Below are 12325 nucleotides of genomic sequence, written 5' to 3'. Positions count from 1 at the left end.
AAGCTTTCTACTGAAGAAAAACAACATTGTACCTTAATTTTCTGCAAAACCAAAGTAGATAATTCAATTTTTTTATAGGAAAAGAGTGGAGCAACAATTAACTGCTGCATTGTTTAATTTTGCAAAATATTGCTTTATTCATTAAAAACTTCTTACAACAAAAGAAATCTCCATATCAACTATAAATAAGATTAAAATAGTGCTTACAAGTAATATTTCAACTACAATATAATGATTTCATATTATTTTATATTTGTTTTCTACTTAACTTTAATTGTTCACAGAGATCAATTGCTACTATACATTTGAAACTAATATCCGAAAGTATAGCATTTTTATAGCAATAGAGACTCAACAGATGCATCATTATTAAAAAGGTGGATATTCCAAAAATCTAATGAAAAATAGCTTATTCGTCGATATTTCATCAATAAATACTTTTCATTACTTATGCCCACATCGTCTCACGACATTGCAATTATAACACAGTTTGAGGTACTTCAATTATAATATATTAAAGTGCAGGAGTTTGTAACTTACAAGACTACGTATTCCAGATTAAGAGAAGCAGACTCAAGATTCTCGCCAATCCTTGAATCTTGAGAAATTTTCACTTGAATAACTCTTTATTCCCGAATTATTAATCATCGTCTGCAAATTACAAAAAAAAACTTTTTCTTCTATTTATATTTAGTTTATTGACACTAAATTTCCCGGCCGTGATAAAAGTTTTTGTTGATTTTTTATAATATACGTATTGCAATGTCGTGTGGCAGAGTACACACACCACGCGTAACTTTTATTTTTAATTTAATACTTGAGGCAAAATTATTAAAATTATTTCTACATAATAGCTATTTATAAAAAATATTAATATTAGGCAGTATGGCGTTTTTTTCAATACTTCGTTAAACAATAACTTTCAAATTGACATTATTATACTTATTGTAGCTCTTTATCTCCAAAAAATAGACTTTGATTTGAAGCTTTTTGAAAATTCAACAACCTTGACAATGGATTAGATTTAAAAATTTGTTTAGATATGTCTCCTAAAATAGATTTAAGACTTATCTTTTTGATAATATTGGTCTACAAAAATATTTGTAATATATCTACAAGAATATTTTTGTTATTTGACTCACAATAGGTCATCTATATTATATTTATCATCTACTCATTCTTTAATTTTTACATCTAAAATCAGAGTAATTTTAAAAGTGTCACTAAGAGACAAATTTTTAATAGAAAATATGATTTTCCTCAGTGAAATTCTTAATTTTCATTTCCAGCATGAAATTCAGGTTCTGCTGGGAATGGATTAACAATGCAATTCAAGATAAGCCTGATAAAATATGATATGAAAGCATATAGATCTTCCATAAAAGATGATGCGCTTTTTTGCAATTTCTTTAAAGCAATTGATATAGTGTCTGCATCGGTTACAATATCTTTGTGTGGAGTACAAATTTTTGCAGTAACATCACACATTGGATCAACAAGGAATGAAAAGTATGGAGCCAGCAAAATGACAATGAACATACAGAGAGCCAATATAATTAATAATTTTATGTAATTACTAAAAATCTCTGAACAGCCTGTCAAAAGTGAGGATGTCTTAGAATTAGCAGAATTCAGGTACTTAGTCCAAATAGATGGATCTTTTCCATGGGCAACCAGGAAGTTTATCACTTGTGTTTTCAAACAGTCAGCATTATACATATCTGCTAGGGCCAAAACATCAGCAGCATTGTGAATGGTTAGTTTTCCACAAAGGGTTTCTTCACACATTATCTTCAATCCATCAAGTGAATATTTTTCAGCGGCAGCCAAAAGATCATGAGCAAACTCTTGCAATCTATCTACCCTTTCAGCATAGATAAATCTTAATAATTCTCTCATAACTCTCTCATCAATGTCATCAATTTCCACAATACTCTCAGTTTTCTCTTTCATATTATGTTTAAACATGGCTAAAAAAACTGGACTTCTGGCTGCTAATATAGCTTTATGAACTTTGAACTCTCTACAACCAACAATAATGGACACATCACTAAACTCTTCACTTTCTAAAAGTGCTCCAAGGTCATCACATTGAGATCTAGGAGTCATAAGTTGTTTTGGAATACTTAGGCCTAGAATATTGATTATGCCTTTACATGCTCTAATTTCACAGAGTATTGTAAGCGTATCATTTGGCAACAATCCATTGTTAGGATCAATAAGAAAATCACGCCTAATGAATTTTGCAAGACCAGTAAAACGTTCCGGATCAGTCATATCAACAGAACGATGACAATATCTTGAACTTTTAATATTAATCTCTTCTCTTCTGTTATTTATAATGGAAAATTTGCACTTGGCTTCGATTCTTGGTGCAGGACGAGTTTTCAGGTACAGATATAGAGCCACATTGCTGCAGTCAGGTGTATAATCATAAATATTACCATCATCACTGCCATTGGGGTATAAGCGTAGATGCCATTTTATCTTGTCGTTCATTCCTGTTGAGAAAATTGGCGAATCTATATACTCTCCTGGTGTATTGTTCCAGAAGTAACTGAAATTACTTATTGTCCACATATACTTGAACTTCATTATTTCCATTCTAGTGGTGTCCCACTTATCTGGAATTGGTGACTTTATACAAATGTCATCCATGTCTCTGCTATTTCAGTCTACAAAACAATACAAAGAAATAATAAAACGTTATAATTCGCAAAATTCAATAAAAAACTTGACGACAATACTGACATGTGGAATCTCCAAGACAAAACACAAACAGGAACGATTTTATTTTTCTAATAATTCACGTTATATCAACTCGACGTATTCATAATATTGATTTAGAACCCTTACGTGTTTACCTACTGAACGATATTGTCATCGCAAGTCAATTTTTTAGTTTGCAACTGTAGAATAGGCTGATGCCGTTGGCCAATAAAAATAGACTAATCCTGTACTTTTAAACGCATCGTAAACACGCATGACGCGTTCCTCTGCTCACCTGCATCGGAGCAAGAGCTCTCAAACAAAGGATGTGTACGCGCAACTGCATCGCGATCCCGAGTGGAAGGGGGGGGGGGGGGGGGGGGAGAATGTAGCGAATCCCTTTAAACGCTCGATATACACTAATTCGGGTATTGTGTTTTTCAGTACACCACATTAATAAGTTAATATTAATAAGTTACGTACTGTTACTTCGATGTTTTATATAATAACACTTAAATCTTTCAAAGCATTAATTTTTTTCTTCATTAACATTTAGACCAATATTTGTTCATCTTATTAAATTAGTAATGTTCATAATTTTTCTTTCAAATTAAAAGACTTAGAGGCTTTCTACATAAGAAGACATCGGACATCAAATGACGAACATCGGATGTATACTGAGATTATCAAGTTAAAGAACAAATTGTTTAATATCTGGATATGTCCGTAATAGTGTAAGATACGAGCACTGATGTATCATTTGACTATCTTTTTTCATCACAATAAACAGCTGATAGCCAATATCCGACGTCCGAAGTCTCCTTATGTAGAAAATCCCTTACAAGAATTTTAGCGAACAAAAAAAAATCAGATTCTCAATAAATAATTAAACAATCTTTTGAATGCTGGAAAAATATAATCTTTATTAATCGCATACGCTGTTGTCACTTTTATAATCGTCTTTCCGTTAATTGCGTATCACACACCAGATATACACGTTAGCAAATCATCCTCACACCCGGAAACCTAACTTGCACGTTTCTCACGTACTCACCTTCGCTATTATTTTTCCACTTAATCGAAATGATAACCCAGCAATTGTACGTCGAAATTTTGCTACGCTTATAAGATATATGCATACACAGCGTACAGTAATTAATAATTACCTATTACATAATTTATAGCGCCAAAAACTTTTGCTTTTGATCGAGATAAAATTACGGACGTAGCAGAGCGGGGAGAGAAAAATTGTTGCACAGCAACGCTTGACGCGAAAGCTTTTTATTCTAAATACGCACTTAAATCAGACCCACACCCTGTGAAATAAACTTGCATAATCGGCAAGCTTTTCCACCGATACTGTTTTAACAAGCAGGTCGAATAAAAATAAAATTACAGAACGCTGTTTTTATTTATTTTTTTTTTATACAAAAATGCTTTCTACTTGTTCGTCAAAGCGTGAACACAATGACAGTGGAAGAAATGGAAATCACTAGTTTGTTTGATAAATACATTAGCGATAATATCGAAAAAGATATCTGTATCAGCAAACATTTTATTTTATTTATTTTCACAATCCCCTGCTTCAACGTGTTTACAACGTTATTAATTGTTTATAGATACACGTAATATCAAATAGGAATTAGTCTGAATTATCCATGTTTATTGGAAGACTATGGGTACCAATGAAAGTTTTTTTTTCGAGTTTAAATATTCTCCCTTAGTATATATATTAAAGCGGAGAAATGGAATGTTCAGTCTCATCGGGCAAACACCATAGCTTCAGACAGTCTTCCTAATAGAACTGCAAGTACTCAACTTTAAAAGTCTTTGATCGTGGATAACAGTAAATAATATTTATTTCATTAAAAAACTGAAAACTGTTGAGTATTTGCCGTTCTTTCCAAATATTTTGTTTAATGTACATATTTACAGTAGCTGCAATATGTTTGACTCAGCAGTTTTTTTTTTTGTGAAATTTTGCACATTTTTGTATTGTTTCTAATTTAAACACAATCATCAGTCACTGTTTTGATACAACATCTACATAATATTTACCCAAGGTGCTATGTACAGTTCCGATACGATTATTAGTATTATAAAAAATTTGTTGAAGGTTATACATTTTTCAAAATCAAACCACTCAAACGGCTTTTCCATATTACGTTTTTGTCTTTTATGAAAAACTTGAGTAATAATTATTTCAACTTTCAGAGTAAATACTTACATAAATAAACAATAATCGGCTTATACAAAAATATTTCACATTCAAAATCAGTGCTACCTAAACAGCCTTTGGCAAAGATTAAATCATCAATTAATGCTGTCGCTTCCTTCGTACTTATTTTCGTTAATTTAAGTACGATAGAGATTTATTTTGCATTATAAACATCTGTTTAGCTGTATATATTTATAAAAGCACACATTAATATATAAAAAGCGATTATCTCATACTTGTATATAGTATGCTTGTAATAACCTTTGACATTATCAAATAAGTATCAAAGTGCAGTAGACACAGCAACTTTGTATATTATTACGATAGAACTTCAATGATGACTCAATGATTTCTGAAACATCTGTATACCATTGAACCATAAAAGAATTTTTAATCAAAATATTCTTAGCATTTTTAATTGTTACGGCAGAATCAAGCGATTGCTAACTATTTTTAAATATAAAACATTTTGGAATAAGCTGGAAAATTATGGCATGTTGAAATATATCTTGTAATTTGTTCAAGATAGTGAATTAATTTACGTCGACAATCTATGTATAATGATTATAATATCATTTCTTATCATCAGGGAGCTGAAACGAACATTTTTACATCATTTTGAATAAATATTTGTTGTCAATAAATGTTAATTATAAAATTCTACAGTTATATTTATCCACTTTCCAGTTCGAAATTCTTACATTTTATACAACTTTACATCTCGCGTCAGCTTACCGCAGATCAAGTGATACAACAAAGTAACCGAATTCTTGAATAGAATTCTTGCCCTTTTCGCTATTTATTACACATGCGAACATCTATATGACTATCATACTCAAACATTAGTGCATGCGTAATATAATAATAACAATAAAGAATCTTTATTAAAGATACAGTAATAATTATCAATAATAATCTTAGAAACTGTTGATTTGTAATAAATCGTTGTACTTTCTGAAAACTAAGTTTAATATGATACAATAGTTGATCTGAATTTTTGTCAACATTTAAAGATTTTTTTTTAATTCGGCTCAAACGACATAAAACTGTTGTAAAAAAAAACATTTTTATGAATTCTTTCTAAATTTAACAACTCATTTAACTAGACTCATGAACATCAAAACTATCAATAAGTTCCTTAACTATAATCAAGTTACCTCATGTAGACAATACAACAAACACTTTTACATTAAAAAAATGAAATAAAAAGGTGTTAGTTCACTTGACACGCTTTTCTATAAACATTCCATTAGTTATATAAACTATTGATCCCGAATTGCTACAAAACACGAACAACGACTTTTTAAAACAAATAAAATATCAAGAGGATTCCTTTAATGTCATCCACATTGATATTTTTGACTATGAAATTTTCGAACTTCTGTACTGACACAGTGACTACAATACAAAAAGAGATAAAATAACTCTCAACGTTAAATTTTACCTAGCAAAATTTTGGATAAAGAGCTGCATTTAGAAAAAAAAAACATGTATATGCCTATTTCTCTTAATGAGAAATATATTAAGGCAGCTTTTTGTCGTCGTCGAGCTCTCCTAATAAGAATTTACTTATTTGAAGTTTTCTTGCATATATACATGGGAGAAAACGAGATGAAAATCTCGTTTGATTATCCCTGAGGGGCAAGGAACTTGTCTATATTTTCAACGGCCAATAATTTATCCTCAATTGTCCTTACGAGTTTTCTTTTTGTTCTTTTTTGGGGCTTTCGCTTCCTTCCAGACGTCTGTGAAATTTAGAAAATTGTCTTCATTCAATTTCAAAATTATATTATTGGCAAATATTAAATGATTTAGCTTGATAAATTATAAATAAAAGTTTCAATTGCATAAAATATAAATTAGCATTCATATCAACCCTTAGTCATAGCTTCCGCTATAGCAGACAATGATAAATAACTTCAAAACATAAGCAAAATTAAATGAAAACTAGATTAGATCTTTAAATTACATAAATCAATTGAACAATCTATATTTTGCAAATTTAAATGCTTGAAAAGTCAAATGTCAGATTTGATTGAATTATATTCGAGTTAATAATATTGATAGAACTGCAAATGCTAAATTTTCAAATAAAGCTGTGACTCTAAGGATTAAAAGTTAAAAAAATTGTTAAACTTTAAAAGTAATTGCATAGTTGAATTGAACATAATAGAAGTTTTGAGTAATACCTCCTAATTCGTCAAATGCAATAACTCCAGCCTTCTCATCACTCTGTTCAATCACAACCATCTCAACTTTGGCGAGAGTTTCGACAGGCTTATTTTCAACGGCAGGTTCAGCGGTCACATTATCAGGTTTCGGTGATGTTTCGGAGATCGGTTTTACTGAGTCGGCTTCTATGTTTTTCTTGGCCTTCTTGCCCTTATTATACTTTTTCTCCTCTTTCTCTACTTTCGGTGATTCCTAATAAAAATGTTTTGATTTGATAAATATACAAAGTTTCATGAATGAAAAAATGTTGTAATATTATTGGTATCTCAAACAGATAATTTGTTTGTACTTTACTTTAAACCATTGAAACCTTTTCATTGTCAAATTGATCATGTTCAAGTTACATTATAGTTAAATGAATCAACGAAAATTATAATTTTAGAAAAGTAATAATGCGCTGAGATAAATACTTACAGTTGCAAAAAATTGTACTTTTTCAACTTCCTCAACCTTTTCAACCACTTTATCTTGTTCAACGTTTTTGTTAGAGATCAAAATAGCTTTGCTATCTTTCTCCTTCAACTCCTTATTTTCGGTTTCTTTAGCAACTTTATCCTTTACTTCAGTTTTTTCATGTTCCTTATTGTTAGCAGGCTCATTCTCAGCTTTTTTGGATTTCTTTGATTTTTTAGAAGGTGTCTCTTCTTCTTTCTTCTTTTTTAATTTTTCTTTACGAGAGTAGGCGAGTTCCCAGTCACCTGAAAAAGTAAAAAAAACTTTGTCAGTAATTACAAATTTGTAATCACTGTAAAACTGATTCCACAATTAAAATAATAACAGTACCTTCATCGTAATCAACAGGTTTCTCTTGAAGTGAATTCTTCAAGTTCTTCTTATTTTTTGTCTGCTCCACTTTATTCTCCTTGTTCTTAACCTCTTGAGATTTCTCCTTCTTATTGTTGGAAGTCTTGTTGTCGTCCTGTTTACGTTCCTTGATTTTACCGTCAATCTCGTCGGACTTATTACTCTTTTTGGCCGATGTCTCGGTTTTGGGAGTCGATTTTTTCGATGGACTGGCCTTTTCCGTTGTCACTTGACCATTGGCTGCTCGCTGTAATTTAACAAAAATAACTAGTTAAATATAAGCGCCAATTGGAAGCTTTCCCATTTGTGTTAATTCTAGAATTTAACTGATATTCGCGAAACAAAAGCTCTTATTTCTAGACTAACAAAAGGAAATTTGAAATGAAATAATGTTGTTTTCGATTATGGAACTAGAATCAATTAAATTTATGATTAAAAAATTGTATAATGTAAAAAAAAAAAATTTATTTTGGTTGATATAATGAAATGTAATTGAATCATATCAGAATTTATAAAATACATGAAAGTATTGTTTAGCAGAATAATATTAAAAAAAATAATTTTCTTCACGGTGGTTTTAAATTAAATAATTTTTAATTCTTCCATTTTATGAGAAAAATGTTTTTACTTTTCAGAAATACAATTCACGCTCTACTAAGCAAGCGTAACAATAATCAGCTCCATTTGCGAATGCTCCAACTAGGGAATTTTTATAACATTGCGCGACGATGTAAAAGAAATTTATATTTTACTGAATAATTTAGTTATTTGCAATAAATATTTATGAAAATGTTTATGTTATGCTTTTCAACAGACAAAGCAATCGACTGAACAGTCCATAAATGTTTACATACAATCCCAGTCATTCCCACGCAATTAAATGTTCAACTTTTGCAAAAAAATATCAAAAGTCTCTACAAGAAAACAAGCATCTGGAAGAAATTCTCGGTGTTACGCGACATATTCGCCAGCTGATTAAGGCCTTCGCTTCGCTATGCGTGTGCATGCGTGGCGTGTTGCCATATGGCACCAAAAAATTTTTTCTTGTAACTTGGCATTTATTATGGAGAGAGAACTAGAGAGTGGCAGAGGCGACCCACGTGTACAGTCATGCGGCCGAGATTTCGCGACGTGATTTATATTGATTCACGATCAAGCCATTTTCATTATAGAGATACTTTGTACAATGATTACTGTCGAGTTTTCCATTCAACGGAGAAGTAGGCTAAGCTTTTGCGTATCTCGACAATATTCTTTTGAAATCAAAAGTATACGAAAGAAAGAACGCGATTTGTTAATTAGAACACGTAATACATGCAAAAAAACGAAGTAGAAAAGATTTATTTAGATGACTTGCAACCGTGCAATGCCTCGTGCATGCATTTTTTCTCAAATTAAGTCGCGTTATTCCATACAGTTCTTTCAAATGAAAGCAAAGAGCTCTAGGTAGGAGAGCTCTCCAACAAAAACGTTCATTGACCATCTAGCAAAGAATGTCGAATGCGGGACACGGCATATGGAACATAATTGACGATATGCACACACACCTTGAGCGTGTGAATATATACAGTCATATCTGCTTTCTCGCATATGGCGACACATAACCTCCACGTCAAAACGCTTATCAATACACAAACGTACGAACCCCATTGCAAAGTACGAAGATCCCATTTAACTTGCTACTTAACAAAAAAACTCACTTACCTTCTCCTTGTTCTTGGATTTTTTCTTGGAATGAGCTTGAGTTTTTCGTTCAGCGTCGGCGATGCTTGAGAAATGGGCGAAGGGCGGTTGCTCGGTTTTCTTGAAACCAAAAACGAACGTCAGGATTGCGCAAATCACTACAAAACATACTGGTACCGTAACTTGCGGTTGCAATATTACGCTTAGATCCATGACTTGTGTTACTTATTTTCTTTATTCTTTTCGATTAATAAAGTATGAAGTCGACGAACGATAGAGTACACTGACAGCAAAGGCCAGCAGCGGACTGATCTGCACTGGTGATGCCTACGTGTCAGCGTCACGCCGCGGCAGCCGTTTGCATTGCCAATACATACATCCAAGCAAGAAAGAGTGGTTGACTGTCATTGAGAAGGAGTGTACATGACGGTCAGTGATTATTTGAGAGTTTAGTAATATTTTTTTAAATTATTTTCTATTGAAAAATTGGATTGCTGTTTGTTTATTTTTTCTTATTAAATTTTTATACAGTCAACGCAAGTTAATATTTTTTTATAAAATAATACGCAGTAAAAGGCTATTTAAAGTTAAATATCATAATTTAAAAATTGTGTATATTAATTAATTTGAACAATGGAAAATCATTTTAGAGCTCAATAAATCAAATTACAGAAAAAAGTATAGGTAAAAGTGGTTGGGTTTCAATCAACCGCTCTCGGTCGATTCACGTCGTCATCAGCTGACTCCCGCAAACTTTATAACTATACAGCAATTACTAGTACTTAAATATAGCGACATCAACGTGAGTTTTTTCTATAGTGTACGAAAATGCTAATATTTTTATTGAATGCACGCATACATATCGGTTTCATTGATCTAAACTGAAATGCATGCATAAAATATTGCATAATAAATATTACAATCTTTTATACTTTTAATGTGTTTAATTAATGAAGATTGACAATCAGTTCAATAATATTTTTGGCATTGATTGTCTTAAATTATTTATGGTTTTTTGTCGCTTTAATGTGATTGCCGAAGTTATAGTTAGCTATTATTTTTTATAGCTATTGACCAAAAAATGAATTTGTGAAAAATGTATCTATAACATTTGTGCACTTCAAGTTACAATTATAATTTGTTTTTTAGTTTAAGTTTCGGAAAATAGTATAGAACATAGATAGAGCATTTTTCAAATTGAAGGGATGTCCCAGCACAAAAACATTTTGGAAGAGAATCCTGAAAATCAACGTACTATTGAAGAATGGATAAAGCGTAATAGCTCTGGTAGATTAATCATTAGACCGGTAATGTTATTTTTGTTTTTGTATTTATAACTTCCTTTGCTAAATTAGTTATTCAATTTTTAGAATAACTCAGAAGTAAATGCTCAAACTAAAATGCGAAATGGACAAACTTATCCAATTATTGTTAGTGTTACAAAAAACAATGTATGTAGTTGATTTGTTAGTTTTTATTTGTTTCATTTCAACTTCATGATCAAATATATTACTTAACTGTTGATGACATCTATTTTCTAGGTAAAAAACGGGAATTGTATGAAATCTAATTTACCACCAAATAAAAGAATAAATACAAAACGTAGTTTAATACAGCCTAATCTAATAAAAACAAAATTTGCAAAATGGACATCACCAGCAATAAGTATTGAAATAGAACCAGTTGTATCAAAATCTGAAAAGAAAAAATCTTACTCTGAATCAGAATTAGGTACTGTATTGAAAGAAGATCCAAAGTTTTTAGAGCCTTCAAAGTATTTGAAAAATAAATTACCGAGTATGTATTCACATAAATTTTATATATATTATAAAATAACTTCTAATACTTAAAGAAAATCTTATCACTTCAGATAATTTGAAAAAAATACATATGCTAACAAAGGAAGGTATATCTAAAAAATATAGGTATTTTCCTCCCTCTTATTTAACTATAATATTTAATTATTTTTATTAATGCAGGTACCAAAACAGTAAAGAATTACACTATCCATCCAAAATATACCCCTATTTTACAAATAAGAGATGAGCAGGATGTATATAGTAGTGTAAAAGATAATTATAAACAACTTTTGATTCCAAAACACTGGTCAGTAACAGAATTTGAAAATGATTCATTTAAGCCATGTATTGTTTTTTACAAACCTCATGTGATCAACAATAATGAAAATTTAATAACTGTGATGCAAAGAAGTCTGATTATTGACAAAGGTGGAACCATTCATTATTCTATTTATGGTTTACCTGTTAATGTAAAGGAAACAATACTTCCAGATGTTCTTGACAGCATTAAAAAATTGCTTAGTATATTACACATTTTTGATAAAATACAAATCTGTAAAGGACTTGGAGATGATTTACTTATAGTGAAGACTGATAGTTTAGTCCACGATGTTTGCCAAACTTGGCGTCATATACATTGTAAGTTAGTTTTGGTTAAGGCAGACCAATGCCAAATTTGTTTAGATACAAGAAATGTTTTATTGGAGAAGGAAATGCTTTTCAAATCAGAAATATTGTCAATGCAATGTGAAGAAATTCAAATCAAAGAAGAACAAATCTGACTTGCTTTTTTATTTTGACTTGCTTTAGTCTATGTAAATCTGTCTTTGTAAATATTTATATAATTGATTATTTAATTTTCCATTGGATTTTTAAATAA

General features: G+C 30.7%; 3 protein-coding genes across 8 annotated transcripts; 1 reads left to right on the top strand and 2 right to left on the bottom strand.

Moving 5' to 3' along the window:
- Nucleotides 1-120: 120 nt before the first annotated feature.
- LOC131662725 (speckle-type POZ protein-like) lies at nucleotides 121-3044 on the bottom strand. 2 transcript variants are annotated; one of them, XM_058932585.1, is made up of 2 exons: nucleotides 2752-3044; nucleotides 121-2675 (listed from the first exon to the last, which is right to left on the bottom strand). In XM_058932585.1, exon 2 carries the CDS (start codon nucleotides 2656-2658, stop codon nucleotides 1273-1275), a length of 1386 nt encoding a protein of 461 aa, XP_058788568.1. In that variant the 5' UTR covers nucleotides 2659-2675; nucleotides 2752-3044; the 3' UTR covers nucleotides 121-1272. The 2 variants fall into 2 exon arrangements, with proteins under 2 accessions (XP_058788568.1, XP_058788569.1); XM_058932586.1 differs by having other exon boundaries at nucleotides 2865-3044.
- Nucleotides 3045-3623: 579 nt separating this feature from the next.
- On the bottom strand, nucleotides 3624-9985 carry LOC131675726 (transcriptional regulator ATRX homolog). Its single transcript, XM_058954834.1, has 5 exons — nucleotides 9668-9985; nucleotides 7943-8210; nucleotides 7574-7857; nucleotides 7117-7351; nucleotides 3624-6672 (listed from the first exon to the last, which is right to left on the bottom strand). The coding sequence occupies exons 1-5, from the start codon at nucleotides 9857-9859 to the stop codon at nucleotides 6611-6613; spliced, it is 1041 nt and encodes a 346-aa protein (XP_058810817.1). The 5' UTR covers nucleotides 9860-9985; the 3' UTR covers nucleotides 3624-6610.
- Nucleotides 9986-10437: 452 nt separating this feature from the next.
- On the top strand, nucleotides 10438-12250 carry LOC131662731 (uncharacterized). 5 transcript variants are annotated; one of them, XM_058932594.1, is made up of 6 exons: nucleotides 10438-10448; nucleotides 10796-10953; nucleotides 11017-11097; nucleotides 11188-11443; nucleotides 11517-11552; nucleotides 11626-12250. In XM_058932594.1, the coding sequence occupies exons 2-6, from the start codon at nucleotides 10852-10854 to the stop codon at nucleotides 12225-12227; spliced, it is 1077 nt and encodes a 358-aa protein (XP_058788577.1). In that variant the 5' UTR covers nucleotides 10438-10448; nucleotides 10796-10851; the 3' UTR covers nucleotides 12228-12250. The 5 variants fall into 5 exon arrangements, with proteins under 5 accessions (XP_058788577.1, XP_058788578.1, XP_058788580.1 ...); XM_058932595.1 differs by having other exon boundaries at nucleotides 10438-10466; XM_058932597.1 differs by lacking the exon at nucleotides 10438-10448 and having other exon boundaries at nucleotides 10476-10953; nucleotides 11626-11752; nucleotides 11855-11944.
- The last annotated feature ends 75 nt before the right edge of the window (nucleotides 12251-12325 follow it).

Source organism: Phymastichus coffea, unplaced genomic scaffold (genome assembly GCF_024137745.1).
Source record: "Phymastichus coffea isolate CEN01 unplaced genomic scaffold, Cenicafe_Pcof_1.1 PCOF00028, whole genome shotgun sequence".
Lineage (NCBI taxonomy): Eukaryota > Metazoa > Arthropoda > Insecta > Hymenoptera > Eulophidae > Phymastichus > Phymastichus coffea.
The sequence above is the reverse complement of the archived record's forward strand: the minus strand, read 5'-3'. Positions and strand labels throughout refer to the sequence as shown.